This window comes from Oxyura jamaicensis, chromosome 21 (genome assembly GCF_011077185.1).
Source record: "Oxyura jamaicensis isolate SHBP4307 breed ruddy duck chromosome 21, BPBGC_Ojam_1.0, whole genome shotgun sequence".
Taxonomy (NCBI): domain Eukaryota; kingdom Metazoa; phylum Chordata; class Aves; order Anseriformes; family Anatidae; genus Oxyura; species Oxyura jamaicensis.
In genome coordinates this window covers 3,024,505-3,043,274 of record NC_048913.1, presented here as the reverse complement: position 1 = coordinate 3,043,274, position 18,770 = coordinate 3,024,505, and the positions used below count along the sequence as shown (strand labels likewise).

General features: G+C 52.4%; 1 protein-coding gene across 5 annotated transcripts in view; it reads right to left on the bottom strand.

The window, feature by feature from the left end:
- The window catches only part of ACAP3 (ArfGAP with coiled-coil, ankyrin repeat and PH domains 3), a 73,618-nt gene extending 55,958 nt beyond the window's left edge, over window positions 1-17,660 (bottom strand). For 3 of the 5 annotated variants that reach the window (XM_035344623.1, XM_035344624.1, XM_035344625.1), the window contains exon 1: window positions 17,442-17,659. In XM_035344623.1, coding sequence (XP_035200514.1) covers window positions 17,442-17,488 — 47 coding nt within the window. In that variant the 5' untranslated portion in view covers window positions 17,489-17,659. Of the gene's footprint in view, window positions 1-17,441 lie in introns of all 5 variants that reach the window. The other 2 variants (XM_035344621.1, XM_035344622.1) reach the window with 1 other exon arrangement.
- Window positions 17,661-18,770: the final 1,110 nt, after the last annotated feature.

The window sequence follows — 18,770 nt, the reverse complement described above, 5'->3', positions numbered from 1 at the left end:
CCTGTAATTGCATGATAATAAATAAAAACCTTTTACCAGGCGAGGGCTAAACCCTCGCCAAGTGTCAGCCTGAAGGGGAGCCGTGGGCTGGGAGAAAAGGCTGAGAAGAGCCGGTGTTTGGAGGGCAGTGAGCGGGTAGCACTTGGTCTGGGAGGCCCTGCTTGCTTTAGCTGTCGGTGCTTGCAGGCTGGGGAGCTCCAGAATGACCGTGTAAAGCCACTGCGACCTGCAGGGACATGAGCACGATGGTTGTTGGCCTCCAAGAAGCCCAGCTCTGCTGGGAGCAGGACCACACCGCTGCTGCTCGCCCCTCAGGGCAAGCAGAGACTCTCCTGGCAGTGAAACAAGGAAAAAACCCTGCTAAGCACAGCAAAACAATGCAGCCTCGGTGTCCTTTGCTCGCTTGTTGTGGGACTTCGGATGACACAGGAAACTGCGGTTGGTTCGGTTTAGCTTTGCAAAGAGCCTGCTACAGCTCTGCATCCTCACTGAGCGACCTGGTCGGCAGCCAGGTCATGGGAAGCAAATTGCCTGGGAAGTGTCCCCGGCTTCGTGGTAGCACCTGCTCTATTTTCCTCCCACCGGCCCTCGGTTGTGGTGGAGGCTGATGCGCTTTGAAGGCTGAACGCAGCAAGGAGCTGCTTCATTGAAAGGTGACTCGTGGTTCAGGCCAAAAAGGCCGAGACTGACTCTGGCCCAGATAAATCTATTTATAGTAAGCGTGGTGCTAATTCCATGCTCCAGTCTGATCCACTTGTACTCCCGGGAGCAGCACTGCTGTCTGCTACCTGTTCCTTTTACCGTTTCTGTGCAGCCTGCAGCTGTTTTGCTCTCAGATCACCAGCCCCTGCCCCACGCTAGCTGTGTTCTTCCTCTCGCTTCCCTCTTTGGTGAGCCAGAGGGGTTTATTTCCTGCAGCCCTGCAGATCTTCCTGTGGAAATCGCTGGCTCAGACTGAGGTTTAAGCTGTGCCTTGAGCAAAGGAGAGAAACCTAGGTAAAAACAGATTATGCAAGCCACTCACATTTAAGTCATTTTAAACGAACGGAATTGCTTTTATTACCTTATCTGAGGCTCGTGTTATGTTTTGTAAATAGCAATTTGTTTGCTGTCACTCTTGTGAACTGAGGAGCGTAGAGGGGATTTTGTTCAGCGTTAAAATGCATCTGTCTTCGGGATAAACTGTACCAATTGCTTAATGGAGAAAATGGCAAGAGAAGGGCTGTGTTTAGCAGGTTGAGTCTCCTATTTTTGTTCCAGGATAATGGAATAAGCTGTGTTTCTAATCTTGAGTAAAATCTCTCTGCAGATGGCTCTAAGCATGATGCAGATGTGGAAGGCCATGGCGATGCTTTCTGATCCCGGGAGCAGGAGAGAGTTTTCTGCACTAAAAAAAAAGGAGGTAGGGCAGCAGAAGCTGTGCTGATGTCAGTGAAACTGAAATGCTTACGAGATGCAGGGTCCTCATCTCTCTCCTCTTTGCTTTACTCTCACTTCGTTTACCCAAAGGCTGCACTGAAAAAATTCTTTGCCTTTTTGGGCTCGACGTCTGCTCGAACACTTGAACTTGTCATCAAACCTACCAGCTCCAGCTCCTTTCTGCTGAAGAACTACAAGAAGCTCCCTGACTCGGCCCCAAGCTCCTTGCTGCACGATGGGGTTTGTTGTACCCTTTGCTAAGAGCGAGCTCCTGCAGCCGGCACGTGGCACCAGCCCACTGGTCCGCGGAGAAGAGCAGCCCAAGGTGGTCTCGGCCCAGCTTTCGAATGCTACAAGAACCTCCAAGAGATAAACAATTCAAATATGGGAAGTGCATTAAGACGTGAAAAGCAGCTTGCTCAGATCTGCTTTTCACTGGGATGTGAGCACAAATCACCGGCTGGTACGGGGGGATGTCGAGGCAAGTAGTTCCCATCAGACTCAGATGGGAAGACAGACAACAACAGCTCACTGTAAGCATTTTTTGGTCCTACACTTGAAAACCATGCAGTCACAGCATCCCAAATCCCCAGTTCTGCTTGCTGGTGAACATAAATATTACTTGCAAATAAACAGTGGAGAGCCAGAGCTGAGCCCTCACTTAAAGCTTTTGCTATTAGTCTAAACTTCTTTGTGCAGTCGTCTCTGCAGTTTTCTTGCTACAAACCTCCAGCAAAGTAAAAAAAAAAAGAGATCTAGCAAAGATGGTGATGTACATTTAAATGTGCTCAGCCATGAACACATTGCTGTGTTCAGGGCAACTGCAGCAGAGAATGGCTTCATTCTCGTGTGGGGAATGGGATGGCTTTAACGTGAGAAAACTGCCAGTCCTCAGTTAGTTCTGCCGCCCCGTGGGCAGCTGGCATTATACACAGGTGGAAAAACGATCCAATATTCGGTGATTACGTTCATTTTGATCTGGGGAGGATTTAATTTCTGACTCATCTGGTATTCCCTGAAAATCTTGGCATTGATATTAAGAGTGCTGTCTCATCTCAAGCGAGCGTGACACTTCTCTTCTGGTTTGGAGCTCGGCACGGATTTTTTCACGAACATTTCGAGCTCGGTTCGCTCCCCGATCTTGGAGGGTTTGCTCTGTCTGGTAAGCGGGGTGGTGGGTGGCTCGCAGCCCATATTTCTAGGTGCTGCTCCCAGCACTGCTAGGCAGGATTTGGGACGGATAGAGTGGCTCTGCATGAACTCCGGCAGGCTGCAAAGGACCACAGGATAACACGTTTGGTGCCACCAGTACAAACATTTGTCCCTCAGTAACACAAATTGTTCGTCCTGAATAAGCGCTGTACAACTGTCTTTCGATTTGTGTCTTCATTTCTAAACCAAAGGGGAATTTGTACCTTAATTACTTCCCAGCTTGGGTGTTTAGTGGTGGTTGGCGATTTGTTTGATGCTCTTGAGTGGAGGGTGTTAAAAAAGGGCAATGGGTCGTTACCCAACACACAGCGCCGAACCCACGGGTATTTTCTGTTGCTTGCCTTTGACATGCTAATATGCAAGAGAAATGATGAACGCGATGCTTTCCTGCACTTCTGCTGCCAACCCTCTGTTGTCGAAGCCCTCCTATGACTGACATTTACGTAAGACGTTTTCCTGGTATCCGGTGTTTCATTTTGTTGTCTTTCCAAGGAGGGTAGATGTGGATATCCAATCCCTTCAAACATTTCCAGCACGTCTTCTCATGGGCGAAGAGGTTCTGTGCCTACACTTAGCTTAGCTCTAGCTTTGGTAATAATGCTCCTAATGTTTTGCACAGGTTTTGCATGACTATAAAAGCATCCCATTCTTCATCTGAAACATGCTAAATGTCAGTTTATGGCTCTTCTCCTCCTGCGGAGCGGCTGGAGGTGTATGTTTAGACAGAGTTTTGAAGCAAGATGAATAAGACTTCATATTTTGGTTGCACAGTGCTCCGCAAACTTGAAATTAGTGCATTAATAGTTAGCAAAAACTGGCATTGTCTGTCTTCGAGAGCCAGACAATGACAGACGTGGCTTTTATGCACTCTGCTACGTACACACAAGGTCAGGCTTCTTTGAGCGTTGCTTCTCCTCTACGTTCAAATCACCAAAATGCCTTTTGGTATTTAGGAAGGTATCTGAGTTTATGGAGTACTTTTCCATTCACTGAATCGCTGCTTTCTGGCAGCTGGCCTGAGTTCCTGTAGAACTAAGGCACTAAGCAACACGGTCTATTGGACCTGCTTTGAGAAGGGCATCAGATTAAATGACCTCCAGAGGTCTCTTCCAACCTAAATTACTCTAGGATTTAATGGCTTAAAGACGAAATCTTCCCTTAGCTCCTTTAATGCACTCCTTATGTAATGTATCTCATGATAATAGGTTTCCCCCTCGGCTTCCTTCTCTTTTGTAACCCACAGCCAAACGTTCGAGGAGACACCAGCACCTTGAGCATCTGGATCTCTCACTCGAGCATCTGGATTCTCCCCGACCAGCCGTGCCTGATGTGCAGATGAGAACGCACACCCGAAGCAGAGGAAACGCAGCGCAGGCAGTGTGCTGCTACCACTCACCGTTCCACCCCGGGGGGGGGAAGTACTGGCTGCCGGGGCAGCAGACCATTTCCTACTTCTGCCCATAGTACTTGAGCAGCTTCTGAAATGCTGAAAGAAAAGGGAAGTGGTCCTACAATGTCACAGCACCTTTCTTACACTACTGCTAGTTTGGTGCGTGGAAGGGAAAATCCCATCAGAAAACGGACCTGGTGAGGATGAGGTCAGGAAACAGTCCTGAACCAGACCGCTTCCCTGGGGCAGAGCCTCTTGTCTACGCTGCCCTTTCGGGGGTTTCAGCCCAGCAGCACGCAGATGTCTGCTCAGCCTCTGGTAAAACCCACGAGGAACAGCTACTTCTCTGGGGTTCCACAGGCTGACAGTAAATCAGAACAAAAGCCCCCATCCTACAGGCAAAGGGGGTTCTCTGCTCGCCAAAGCAGTCAGGACGTCTCTTGTTCAGCGTTGTCCCTGTCCCCTTCGGTCCATTAGGAGTCACCATGCAGCTGACGCTGAGCTGAGCACCTCCAGGCGATGGGCTCGCCGTGTGGAACGACCAGCCCCGAGCACTGTGCTGATGAATTGGCAAAGCAACTGATGATGATGTGTTCAGTAGGAGAGAACATCTGGCTGCCACGGCAGCTCCGTTAACTTGGTTTATTATCGTACACCTCCGCCCTGAGCCTCTGTAGGTTACAAAGGAAGCCGTGTGGCTGCATCAAGACAGGTAAGTACCTTCCCCTCATCCCCTCTTACAAAAACAAACACAAAAATTGCTTCCAGCTCGGACCTGGCACGTTCTGTCGCACAACTTGCCAACTTCCACTCTGAAGAGAGGCATCGAAACAGCATTAAGCTCATGCTACAAAATTCTGCTCGTTTTCAGAGAACCCGAGCACTCCCTGGCCAGCTCCCACCAAGCACGACAGGTGCACATCCCAAGGATGGCACAGGCCATGTAAGAGGCAGCCAAGCAGAGGCGCAGCTCATTTTTAGTGCCCGCTTCGAACTCTCACTGCAGCATCCTCCCTCCTTCTTCATTAGCCACTGAAGAGCTCTCGCCAGGCGTGAATGGAAGGAGAAATGCCCCAGTCATGGAAGAATCCACAGGTGGAAGCTGCTCTGTGGTAGTTACCTGAGGATCTCTGTTTTGAAGCTTTGTTATTCTTGCTGAGCAGAGCTCAGCACCATTTCTGCTGACAGCTAGTAATGCTCCTGGCTGTCAGACTGAAGGCTCTCTACCTTTGTGTTCTCAATATTTGTTTTGCAGAAGGTGTCGGCTGCAAAACTGGTGAATGTTCTTTTTCTTCAGCGTGCAGTAGATCGTAGCACCCTGTCTCTGATGCACTTTAAGGAAAGTACAAGAAGAGAGACAATCCTCTGCACTGCAACCTGCACGGACAGCCGCCCTCCTGCAGTCCAGCGCTCTCCAGGCCCCTGTGAGCGTCACACGGTGCACTTCGGTTCCTGGAACGTCACCCAGAAAAAGCATGCAAGCGAGGACTCTCAGTGCTGGAGAAGAAAAGATCCAGAAGCTGCTCAGGGGCAAGCAGGCTGAGGCAGCAGGCACCACACCACGCCTGGCAGGCCAAGCGGACTGTGCAGGCAGACGGCTTCTCCTCAACACCCACATCTGGCTCTTGCTTTGTGCTGACCTGGCCAGCTGTGTTTGTCAAGAGCAGGAAGCGAGAGAGGTAACTTGCCTTATTGGAGCCTCTGGAGCTAGTTCTTCCACCTGGCAAGCTCCACGGACAGGACCCGAGTGAGACACATGCCCAGGAACAGGCATGCTGATGACCAAGCGTCGGCCACCCTCAGGACTTCATCAGGTCGGTCATTTGCTCTTTCCCATGAGGGATGGTTTCTGTCCTCACGCTTTGATTCAGCTTGCTGAGTGACTTCAGAGCAGCAGTGCCTTGTATGCCCATCAGGAAACGTTTCCAGTCGCATGGATTAAGCTTTTGCAGGAGCAATATGGAAACTGCAGTACGACGACTGCATACGGGAATCCTTCCTGAGCCAAAGACAGAAGCGCTGTGCGGGTGTGCCTCTCCCCAAGATAACACCTTAGCTTTCTTCTAAAAGCAAAATGGGTTTATCAAAAAACTGCTTGCAAACGAGCCTGTCTTCTCCAGAAGTGAACCCAGCAGCATCCGTTTCCCACCAGGGCTGGATGAGGTCCCGCAGGCTTTGCTGAGACTTCCCCTGCTCCGCAGCTCAGCTCTGCCTGCCCTCCCCCAGCAGGCATCTCCCTCAGCACTGAACGCTCCTTGTTCATTTTCTCTTCCCCTCCCCAGGGCCTTGGCTCTCCACGGAGCTCCCCAACCTCTCTGCTCCCTTTGTGCCTGCCTGAAAGGCTTTTCCTGTGCTGCTGCCTGCCAAAGGCACCAGAGGTCTCACCCTGGCTGGCAGCAGAAGTGCTGGGGACACCGAGGGAGGGTCCTCGCCCCTTGCTTCGCCCTGGAGAGCCAGGTGCTGCTTGCACCCTCCTGGCAGTGCCAAATCTTTCCTGATGGCAGGACTTTTACCAGCTGCAGATTGCTTATCAGCTCCCCATGGACGATCCCACGTCCATCGTGTTTCAGCTACTAACTCATCCTTGCAGAGCGAATCTTGTCGTCCTGGTGCGCACCCGATGCTGTCTTGGGCCATGCCCTGGAGATAAGATAGTTACAAGGAGGAAATTCCCCAGCCCACACAAAAAACCCCAAGTGTTGGGGGTGGAGGGAACCACCGGGCAGGAAATGGGAACCAATGCTGCTTGGAGCAAAAATTAATAGGTTCTCTGTGCTGGATCATGTGGTCCAGGCAGAGAAGAACAAAGTTGGCATTGTAGGGTCCAGGCCTCAGCAGCAGAAAAAGGATTGAGGCACAAAGTCAGGGGTCAGAACAACAGCGTGCAGCCCTGTAGGACTCACAGATACTCATCCTCCATCCTTTCCCTCTGTGGGGACTGAAAATCTAGCCAGAAACCTCAAACCCTTCTTGGTTTCATCTTACACATCTCGTCTCAGGTCAGGCACCTTTTCAAAGGGCACTTCCACAATCCCCATTGCCCCTGGGTGAGACAGAAACTGCCATTTTACTGACACTTTCCCAGTTTATTTTTAAGCCAACCTTCACTCCCAGTATCTTCCCTCTCCCTGAGTGCAGCCAGCTCTCTTCAGCTCCACCCCAGGATGCTCTGGTGGTGTCTGTGCTTCAGCACAACCTGCACGCCTGTGCCCTGTAGCACATGAAAGCCCATTTTTCCCACTGCCTTGGGGAAAATGGGTACGTCCGTGTTACCGACCCGTACAGAGAGCAGGGAAGTACCAGTGTTTGCTTTTCTGCAATCAATTCGGGTGACATTTTGGAATGCAGAACATTAGCCATTAACCTCCTTCTGCGGAGGGCAGGGGTTTGTTTTCCCCCACCTCCACACGTCCCGGCTGTGCTGGCGCCTCTGACGCAGGCTGCAATATTAAAGCAGGAATAATTGCGGTGAACACAAGCAAAGATTAAAGATGAGCCCAGAGGCTACAGCAGCTTGAGTTCTGAGGAGCCTTTCCCAGCCATCACCATACACGATATATCGGCTTAGAGCCTGCCAGTGTCTCGGTGCTGTCGACTTGTCTGCCGCTGTCCCGTGGCTTCTTTGTGCGTTATCTCTGCATTCGGATGAGTCAGGGGGACATCAAGAGCCAGCGTTATTCCCAGCTCCTCAGCTCCGCCTGGCCCAACTGGTTTCATGACGCCCTGCGAGCTCTTCAGGCAGGTGTCGCTCTCCAAACCCAGCTTGCTGCCTTCTCCCCGCCAGCGTCGGGCTCCGAAACAAGGGCAGCCCGTGCAAGAAGGGGAGCTGGGAAGGGTGTGGGAAGGGGAAGGGGAAAGGGAAGGGGAAGGGGAAGGGGCCTCCTGCTGTGTCAGCACTGTCCCTGCGGCTGTTTCCTACATCCTGGGGTGAGGCCGCGGGGTGGGGACAAATCCACATTTCCTGCCAAAATCTGGGTTAAGCGGGGAGGACAAAGGGGCGATGTTCTGAAAAGAAGCCGGGCTGTGGGAAACAGCATTGTTTTGTGGATGCTGGAAGGGAGAGGGAACAGCAACCAGCGGGCTTCAACAGCCACGTCCTGCAAGGAGTTACAGGGAATCCTACCTTACCCCGGCCCTGCAAACGCAGCAGGACCACGGTGATGTTCTGCGGGTGTTCTTCTCACATGCATGGGCATAAAAGGGCCCCAAAGCAAGCCACGAGGGTGTACACTTGCATAACTTTTCTTTGTCCTAGGAGCACTGACAGATCCCCTTCAGCTGCTCCCTGTGCCCGTGGAGATGCACTTTCCTGCAGCTATATATATCTGTAAGATCTGCATATGTAGGGTGCTGTATTTTCGGCCCGACGTTCGGCGATTCAGCAGACAGAACCATATGTCTGTCTCCTCTGTGTGGTGTTAAATAAAGACTGGCGCAGCTGCTCGGATGCTGACAAAGGACTACAAGCTATATATTTGTCTCTGTGTGGATCTGAATGCGTGTACGTGTCGGCCATTCAGCTAAATTTTACCCCCATAAAATATCCTCCTATCAATGCACCCAACTCCTGGAAACGCTGCACGTGCACATGTGCGCTCACACCCGTGTTCACACATGCTGCTTCTATTAATAACGAGTATGGAACTTATTAAGCCTTGCTGCAGTGTGATGAAGCAGAGCGGGCGTGCAGAGGAGGGATTATCTCACTCCCTGATATTATATAATCCGTTTAGGCCGTGCCACTTTGTGCTTATTTAAGGAATGAATGAGCACTCCGCTCTGGGATGTGCCACCCATGAACCTTGACATCACGCCTTTAATCCCCTGTAACGAATATGCTGCTTTGCCTCTGCGCCATTCCCCAACTCACAGACCACGCTACGTCCAGAGAAGTCCTACACCAGAACAATTACTCTCAGGGACCACGTGTGGGGGTTATTCCCCGGCAAACTGAGCGATGGCTAACTGCAGCGGAGCACCAGAATGCTCTCGGCCTCCCTACAGAGACCTGGCACGTCAGCAAAGCAAGCTTCCCCTGCAAACATCTTGGCAGATAAGGTAAAGCAAGACAAGAATGCAATTTTGGGGGCACGCTGCTGTGGATTTACACGCTGCAGTCGGCTAACCTCGTGTCCAGTTGGGATGGGCTGTGAGAACACCTCCAACCTTTCCACCGCTTTTTTTTCCTTCCTTCCTTCTTAGAAATCCAGGTCTCTGAGCTGAATTCTCTTCTTCACAAACTGAGAGGCCAAAGGAGACCGCAAGATGCAAAAATAACAAGACCTGCAGATGGGTTGATGTAAAACAACCCCCCCCCCCCCGGTAAGCCTCAGCGTGCACCCCACCACGCAACAAGACTGGAGCGTTTTGCCACAAGGTTGGAGCAGGGGCAATTACCGTGCCTTATTTTCTTCGTTTGGGAGCCGTGGCTCAGAGGAGCGATCAGCTCCTGCAGCAACATGTGCAGCTTACTCACTGCTTCTTTGACCTGCGCCGGTGTTGGCTCACCTGGTTTGTCAGGGCAGATGCCTGCATGCCTGGGCTCTGCTCACACGCACGGGACTAGCGGCAGAGCCAGTTTCCCCACCACCCAGCTGCCATTGCAAAATAGATCGGGGATTATCAGTTCCGAGTGGCCTTCAAGTGCACAAACAGACACAAAAAGAGCCTTTGCTGGGCCTTCTGAAGGAGCACGGGCTCCAGCAGACCCCCCCCTTTTTCTGATGCTGTAGTAGAAGCAGGAACACTTCTCCATCTCTGCCAGCAGCCCGCACAATGGGCAGAACATTACGCACGATGCTTTTCCCATGGCCGGCCACGATGGGAGCTGTGCCCGTAGCTGTGGGCAGCTCCTTCTGGGCCGAGGGCCAGCCTGGCCTGCAGCTAGGAATGGACGTGGTGGGGCTGCAGGAAATCAGCCTCCACCCTCCCAGTTCACAGGAATAATTATTCAGCATCCCAGCCCTGCTCCCAGCCCTCTGGGGTCCTCCAGGGAGCGGGGCTGGCAGCTTACACTCCAGCTGCTGCGTACACAATTCACCTCCATGCAGACGCACATCTCCTTGGGCTGTGGTTAAGCCACGGCCTCCATCCCCTTGGCCTGGGACCGAGACACAGTGCTCCGACATACAGGGAGTGCTGCAGCTCAAACTCCTGGACTTGCTTCCAAGATCTTAACAGAGCAGGCTCGGCAGTGCTTCCAAGAAGAGGAAGAAGCAATTAGAGAGCTACTGGCAGGTAAAAACCCCAACCTTCTGTGCTGGCCAGGATGCCTGCTTCCCCCCCTCCCTCCAAGCCTGCAGTTGCTGGTCAAAGAGCTCGTGCTTCCTCTTCCTTCCCGCACAGAAGTTTGCACGGCGTGAAGTCAGCACCGAGCTGAATCTGCCTCCTTTTTTTTTCCTGCTTTTTCTCCACCCCGTTTTGAAACAAGCTTTACAGAAGCCAGGAACCACGTTCATTACGGGAGGAGCTAGCAACCTGTGCGTGTACCAAACACTTGGGGAACAGCAGCCAGGAATCTCTACAAACGTCTGAAATCAGAACGCAGCCCTGGGAGGTACAGGAGAGCTGCAAGCAAGCAGGAACTCTTGGCTCCAGGGATATACGACCTGTCCCCAAAATTCAAGCAAACGTGGACTGCAGGGCTGTTTCTAGGACTCCCCAAGCCAGCAGCAGCCTGCTTTTTTAAGCAAAGCCAGTGCTGGGAAGCCAGAAAACCTCATGGTTGCATTGGCTTTCCTGCTGCAAAAAATTAATGCTGTGGCTGAAATTTCAGTGTTATGAAACCAGGTTTTAAAGAGACCGTCGCCTGCTCAGAAGAGCTTGGGAGTGCAAAGCTCTTGGCCTTGAGTGTCTTTCTTCCCTCCCTGTCCCTGCTCTTCCGCTGCCCCTGGAGAACAGGGCAGTTTAGGAGGCTTAGCGTCGAGGAGTTCTGTGGTTAGCCATTTCAGGCACCTCGACGTGCAGCAATTAACACTATCGTGTTCTACAAAGGCTACAAGAAGACGCAAGCTGAGGGGAAACCGGCTGTGTCACCAGCCCCACGTATCTGCACGAGGCTAGGCATGAGCTATGGGGAACAGTACGGGCTTACCCGAGTACGTGTGCCCTACAAGTCAGAAGACCCCGTTTAAGTGGGGAAAGGGACTTGCACCATCCCCCAGCATGGGTTTACCTAACTCAGGAGATGCAGCAGAAGTTACAGTGCCCTGCTCTGTGCACCAGCCGGTAAGACAGGGCTTTAGTCCTTACCCAGCGATTACAGCTCGGAGCTGTACTGCCCTGCTGACTGCAAAGCTTTGCCAAAGCACCCAGCTTGATGGCAGCCGTGTCCCTGCTAACACTGATAACGCACAACAAGCTCCATCTCAGAGATCAGAGCTCCCTGACCATGCTGGAGAGCAGCCTTGATGGATTCCCCTGCAATAAAGACTCTACACCGTCGCTTCCCATCACCTCCAGCTTCTTTCTCAGCTTCCTGAGCTTCATCGGTGTGCGTGGCAAAGGACGCGGAGCTACCCCTAGGCTGCACAACTCGCTGGCTGTGCACTTAGACTCGTTTCAACAGGAGCCAGCTGAGAGCCCACGTGAACAAGGCTACCCCAAGCACGGGCTCGCTGAACTCTTACCCTCTGTGTGCTCACTCGGCCACGCGGCAGTCCTTCGAAGACCAGGACTGGAAGCCGGAGACGCTGCGTGGTGCCAAGGCGACCAGCAAAGCACAGCTACCGAGACGTGTGGCACTCTGCGAGGAAGAAGGGATGGCTCTCCCACAGATCAGCTCAACAGCACAGATTAGCTGGCGTCAGCATCTCTCCGCCGCATTACCTCTGGGTCTAATTACCCTCTTCCACCACAGGGTTATTGCTCTTTTGTTTTTACCCCCTTTAGCAAGCTTTGCCAACCAACTTGCAACCCTCTTACATTCCTTATTACAGCTAGAAAAGTAGCGACTGGTGAAACTCTGACCTTGGCTTTCTCGGTGGCTTTTGGCCATCCCAGAAGGCAAAGCCATTCTTGGCATGTGAGAGACAGAGCTTACACCCAGCAAAACTTCCGTGGGATCACTCAGAGTGAAGAGCTTTCTCCTCACACTTATCTCACAGCAACCAGAAGGAGAGCCGGGGAGAGAGAAAAATGTCAGAAGAGTGACTGAAGAGGTGATTTTCACGTCCCTGCAAGCCACACGCATCCCAGCCAAGCAGAAGGACACGGAGAGGAACAGCTACTGAAAAGGAAAGCAACTTCCAGCTCCCACGCTGATCTGTCAGACAACCAGAAACATTTCAGTTTGCAAATGTCCTTGCTAGGATCCAGTCACACAGCAAAGCACGCTGCACTGGGGTTATTAAGCTAATAAAGACAATTTGCCGAATTATGGAACACCAAAATTCCCCTTGTCTGTGTGCTACACCATGAAACTTGGGAGCCCTATCTCCCATGAGCAGGCTCAGACACCGCAGTTCAGAGTTTAGTGCTATCCACCGCAAACTCCCAGCTTCTATCTTCTGCCAGTTTTATCCTGGCAACCACACAAAAAAATTCCCTCGCTGACTCGGAGCGTTGGGATGAAGCCGTGGGGTTCTAGCTTCAGACCCCCGGCCCTTTGGGATACCCCGCTCATGCAGTTCACAAGTCAAAGTTACTCAGGAAAGTGCTTGCCAAAACTCTGGCATGAAATACCAGTTAGGACGCCAACCCAGAGATCTCAATTGAGTTCTCACCCAGGCAATTCTCTGCTACTTGGGGATTCTCCCTGACGATGACTGAATAAATGAACAAACACCTTCAGATCTGCCCGCGCTAACGCAGGCTGGACTGCGGCTTTTCCTTAGCACTTCAGGATTCCCAAGGCAGCTGTGATGTCAGGGAGCCTCAAATCAAGGGAATTTTGCTTCCATATGTTACCACCTACGGAGGAAAAAAAGCCCTGCACCAGGCGAGGGCCCTGCTGTGATCTGCTGTGAAGCTGCCTCAGCTGAAAGGCAGCGCAGCCTCACTCAGCAGGCAGGCTTTTTGGGGTGATGCCACCACAGCCACAGCCTTGGTATGGCAAAACACGTGCGTGCAGTGACAAAACCACACGTGGAGGGACGAGCCGCCCTGCTAGACTGGGGACGGAGCCTGCCATAAAGCATGCCCCAGTACAACTCCAGTAATGGTCCCATTTGAGGCCTGGGATCACTTTGGAACAATGCTGAGTAAGCGAGGCTGCAAGGCAGGAGAGGACACGAGGTGTCACTGCGGGTGGAAAGCACCAGGCTGAGGCACAGATATTCAGGTGCTGGCCAGACAGGACGGACGGCTGAAACAGGGAGAGCATCTCGCGGCTGCGAGAGGAAGCAACTTGACGGTGACACCTCTGCTTTGACTCTTCCCTTGGCGTGCTTCAGACCCTGTGACTTTAGAAGTGCAGTGGTAAAGTGAGAAACGGAGTAAACAGATAAAGGCAGGAATGATTGATACAGAAAATATCTTGCTGCTTTTGTGACAGTGTCTTCTCCCTCATGTGAGTAAAGCAGCAAGTGATGGTAATTGTACTCATTAGGCTCCGATTCAAAGAGAAGCTCTCTGTGGGCGTATCTTCTTGCAAGTGCCATCGGTAGCAGGGATCTTGCTTACATAAGGAGCCTTGTGTAACAAAAAGCAATTCCAAATCAATGCCTGTGTGCTTTTTGTTAACCTGGGTTAGTTAAACAGAAGTCTTTCCGTGGCCATTCTGGGTGTGATTTCAATTTGCTCTGAGGTGACTTCAACTAGTAAGTCTGGCTGACATCAAACGGCATGTCAGTGGTGTGCAGAGGCAATTAACACCAGCCGAAAATCACACAAGCCATGAAGATCTTTCTGCAGAGGCCTTCACTAACACATGCTCACACAGCACGGACGCGTTCAGACTGGTTATGCCAGCTTTCACCTCCTCTACCTCAATCTTTTACCAGACCTAGCAAGAACAGTTTGAATAAGTGCTTATAATTCTTCCCATTCTGCTTGAAACACCCTGGTGGGAGTTATAAAATCTTTTCTCAATGCACTTGCTTTTTTCACTTTCTTTTCCTCTGGCAAGCGGCAACTTCTTTCCTTGCACCTTTCAAGGAGCTGGAATTCCTTGCCTGAATTTCCCTCTGCCTAATGAGAGCCAAAAGATCGTGCAGGCAGTGCCCTCAGGCAGGGCATGGACCTGCTCTGGTGGAGCTTCTGCCTCAGTGGCAGGTTTTCTGTCCCTTCTAAGAGGCACACAGGTCCCTCGGTGGCCTGGCAGGATGCACACAGGGTGCTGCTGCTGCTGGCTGTTCCCTCGGTTGTGGCAGCCACAGGAGGTCCTCACGAGAAGATGCCAGCAGCTGAGAGCACACAGAGCCTGCTGGATCCCCCGACATGCAGCCTCCTCTGCAGTGGGGAACCCTGACCTCGTAGCAATTAATAGGGTTGGTTAATAGCAACGGCGACTGCACCAGCAGCGCTAGGTAAGGACATAACCGCTTATTTCCCTCCCCCGTGGGAATTACCACAGAGACATTTGGGGTTTCTTACCCGCAGAGCACTGCAGCCAGGCCCGACCCCTGCGATTTGTTCCTCCCCTAACCCTCATCCTCCCGAGTGCTCCTCACACCCGGGTCTGGCATCAATGTCCCCGTCCATCCCTGAGTACCACGAGCATCTTCTTGGAGCGAGGAGGGGACAAAGCTGGGGGTACACCTCAGGACCTTGCCCAAGGACATCCACAGTGCAAAGAGGAGCCAAGGGTGCTCATCGGTGTGCAGCAAATCGGGTCAACGCAGGGCCAGGCAGCAATGGGGTCGTCGCTGCATCGCCCGGACCACTGGAGCCAGGCAGAAATGGGTTCCTAGATTTCCCAGGCTGCTGCTGCTAACCAGAGGGCTCCGCGTGTCGGGGAGATGAAAGCCACAGCATGGACGGGTTGCATTCAAATGTGCTAGAACTGGTCTTTCAAGGTACTTACATTTGTTTACTGGAATATAATCTACGTGTCTCTACAGGATGCCCAAGAGAAGTGAGGTTCACTGCCAGCCTGCAGACCTGCACGCAGGTAAGGGATGGGAAATAAATTTTTCTTTGTAGCAACTGGTCCCCACGAAGCAGGAGGCTGGGCTGGATTGCTGCATGTCGACTGCTGCTTGGAGTATTTTGACATGTGATTGGATTCGATTGCTAAAGTAGACCAGTTTGGTAGCCTTATTATGGGATGCCTGATACAGAGTGTGTCTATGCCTGTGTAATCATCGTTTGGTGTTTTTTTTCTTTCCCCTCTAGACAACAACTCGATCATCCCCAGGGCTCAGCACCGAGGGGAACGAGGCTCTTGCAAACCATGACACAAACTCTCCTGGCTGAGGACCGCGACGGGAAACCTGTGTCAGTTCTTGCCTCTTCCCCAGAGCCTTCCCCTGGCAAGGGACAGGCCACGTTACCTATTGCTGTCTCAGTCTCTGCTGAGGAGGTGGGCCGTAAGCTCCCTTTTCTCGCCTCATTTTTATCTATACTTTTATATGTTGCTCAGTTTGGATGGCATTTTAGTTTTTGATAGCTGTAAGCTTTTAGGGATGCATTAGTAAGCATCTCTGCCCCGCACCAGCAAGAAAGCCCATCTCTGGCACACATCTAAGGGCTCTCATGTATCACCAACGAATAATTGTAACAGGAGAACTAATTAAAGAGTTGGGAGGAAGAAAAGTACAGCAGGAGACTAAACTCTGCACCCCTTGAGAAAGTCTGAAGAGCTGTATTTTGGTTTTGGTTTTGCTACAGGCCTGCAAATGTCAGTACTTTGTCACTGTTTCAAGTGGTAGTGGTTACAAATTCCCCTGCTATACGTCTTGCAGCCCTCCTGAACCGTCCAGGCTTCCTTCTCCAGCCTAATCTCTTGTTCTCCCTTTAGCAGGCAGACTGTGTCTAGCCATTGGGGAAATAGTTCATAATTCCGTGCTTAAATAACTGCCTTTTGATAAAGGTCCAACACAGTGCTCTGAGGGCTGTTTTGTTTTTACGGATGGAGCAGACAGAGCCGAATGATGCTGCCTGCATACTAAGAAACTTGGCCCGGAGCCCACACGCACACCAAAGGCAAAATAAATAAATAAACATATCAATCAATCCTGACGTCAGCGGGAAAAGGGTCACTGCCATGTGGAACGAGACATCTGGACAGTGAAGTCACCGCGCTGGAAGGATGCCACCAAGCAGTTCACATGCTCGGCAGCACAATGGGGTAAAATGACAGTTTTAAAAAAAATAAAGGATTAAATTGTGATTGACGCTAAGTGAGCACAGGTTTAACGACGAAGCTTCATACCTCCTGCAAACCTGTCCCTGCAACTAACTTTTTCCCAATAAAAAGCTCCCAGGACACCCAAATAAGACCAGCCCGTCACTTCACACGGTACTGTCCTTTACACTTTCACAAACAGCTCTGGAGCAAGCAAGAGCAGGATCTTACCACGCAATTAGAATTAAAATGCAGGGAGGACCCTTCCCACAGCCCTGCAGATCCCCAGAGCGGGGGTAAATTCGCCCCACAAGCGGCACTTGCCCAGGTATTTGCGTTACCTGCAGCTGCACACAGCCACACACACACATGCAGGGAACAGCAATTGCTGGGAGTCGCCACGGCACCAGGCCACCGCTGCCTTTTGTACGGAGCTCGCATTCCAGGAAATTATTTTTAAACGCACTGGGAGGAAAATGCAAAACCTTCCGTTTAATAAACAAAACCCTTTGAGAAGGTGCAACGAGACACGTCTGCGGAGAGGGGAGCTCCCTTGGTAACTCTTGCCCCTGCCCACACGTCCAAGCAACTTGCTTCTGCGGGCTATTGTCTCTTTCCTCCTGTCCCCATCCAAGCACGGTATGGAAAGCAGCAGGAGATCGCCGGCCGTGGAAGCTGCCAGCTCCCCTTTCTAGCACCAGGACATCCTGCCCCATGCCGACACCTTGCCAGGATGCTCCTGGCATCTGCACCCAGGCCACGGAGGCTCCACTCCAGCCGGGGGCATTGGTGCAACCACCCGATTTAAACGCAGCACTGCCAAGCTCGAGTCTTTGTGTTGTCAGAGCCCGGATTCCTCCTTCAAGACCGCTAAATCTCCCCCCCCCCCACCCTCCGAGAGGTGGGGATGGGAGCGCTCGGAAAATGTCCGCGGGTCTCAGCTCCGGCACCCCGGGCGCTCCTTGGGTGCTCGTTGGGTGCTCGCTGGGTGCTCCCTGGGTGCTCCCAGCGGGGAGACGCCTCCAGCCGGGCTCCCCAGCGCTGTCCCCCGGCAGGAACCCTCTCCTCGAAGCGGCCCCAGCGGCGGCTCCGCATCCCCGGCCGCTCCAGGAGCGCCGAGCGCTGGGGGTCCCCTTCAATTCCTGGGGCGACGCCGCCTTCTCCCCATCCACCAGCCCCTTTCCCCGGTCTTACCGGAACCGGGGCGAGTCCTTGATGCACTCCTCAAACTCCACCGTCATCCTGGCTGCTCGGAGCTCAGCGGAGGAAGCGCATCGCCCGGCGGCGGCGCAGCAAGGCGCGGCTCAGCGCCCGCCCCCCCGCCGCCACCGGGAAGGGCCGGGCGGGGGGCTCGGGGCAGCTCCTCAGCCGGTTCCGGGCTTTTGCAAAAGCTCCCGGGGCTTTGCTCACCTCCGGGGGTTTGGCCAGCTTCGGGGGGTTTGGCCAGCTCCGGGGGTTTGCCCAGTTTTGGGGGGATTGCGCAGCTTCGGGGGGGTTGCCCGGTTCTGGGGGTTTGCACAGCGCCCAGCTGCCAAACCCTTGGTTTCTCCCCGCTAAAGCCCCCCCAAAATCCCAGCCCGAAAGGGTTGGAGCCCTTCGCCAAGTCCAGCAGGCTCAGGGCTTGCCCATGTCCCTGGGCACCCTCTTGGGCCACCCTCTGGGTGAAGAATCTGTGCCTGACACCCAGCCCGAGCCTCCCCTGCGGCGGCTGCACGCCTGCTCCCTGGGGTCCTACCGCTGGCCACTGGCTTGTGCTAATTCAGTGGTTAAATGTAATTTCTGTCGAGAATGATCTTCATTTTTTAAAAACATTCTGCTGAATCTCAAGAAAGCCCCCTATTTAAAATAGAAGCTACCAAAGGGACTGTTTTCTCAGCTAAAGACTATACAAGCTATAAATCTTCCTATTTTTTTCAAGGTTTCCTTGATTTTTTTCCCCAGCTTGGGACTACAAACAGATGCTGGGAATCTCCAAAGGACCAAATAGGGAGAAAACTAGTAAAAAACTAAACAGCCAGCCAGAGGTGCATCCCCCTGCCTGCACATAGGGTTTGCCACCACATTGTGAGTGCTGAGGAAACAGATCGACCTGTACAGGATGCACGCAGCAATCCCATACCAGGAGTGTCAAAAGGACTGGCACCAATCCTGTTCCAGCTTAATCTAGTTTTTAATTTTCTGCACACAGTGGATTTGCTGCTACCATCAGCCATGCAGGAAATCTGCAGTAACTCCACCGAAGCCAATGTAATCACGCAACATCTGGGCTTGTGGGTCCATGGGAACAGATCACATTTGCTGCAGGACATGGCAATGTAATGTGGCATGGATAAATGAGACTAATTACAATGGGCTTAGTTTGGATCCTCCACCCATCAAGCACCGCACAGGGAACAGCATAAACTGCACCAGTCACTGCAAGTCTTGTACGAATTTAAGACTGGGAAGTCCCCAGAGTGCAAATCCCCGTGTTTTATGAAAATGCCTTCTGCATAACATGGACCTGAACTAAAACCAGAAGTG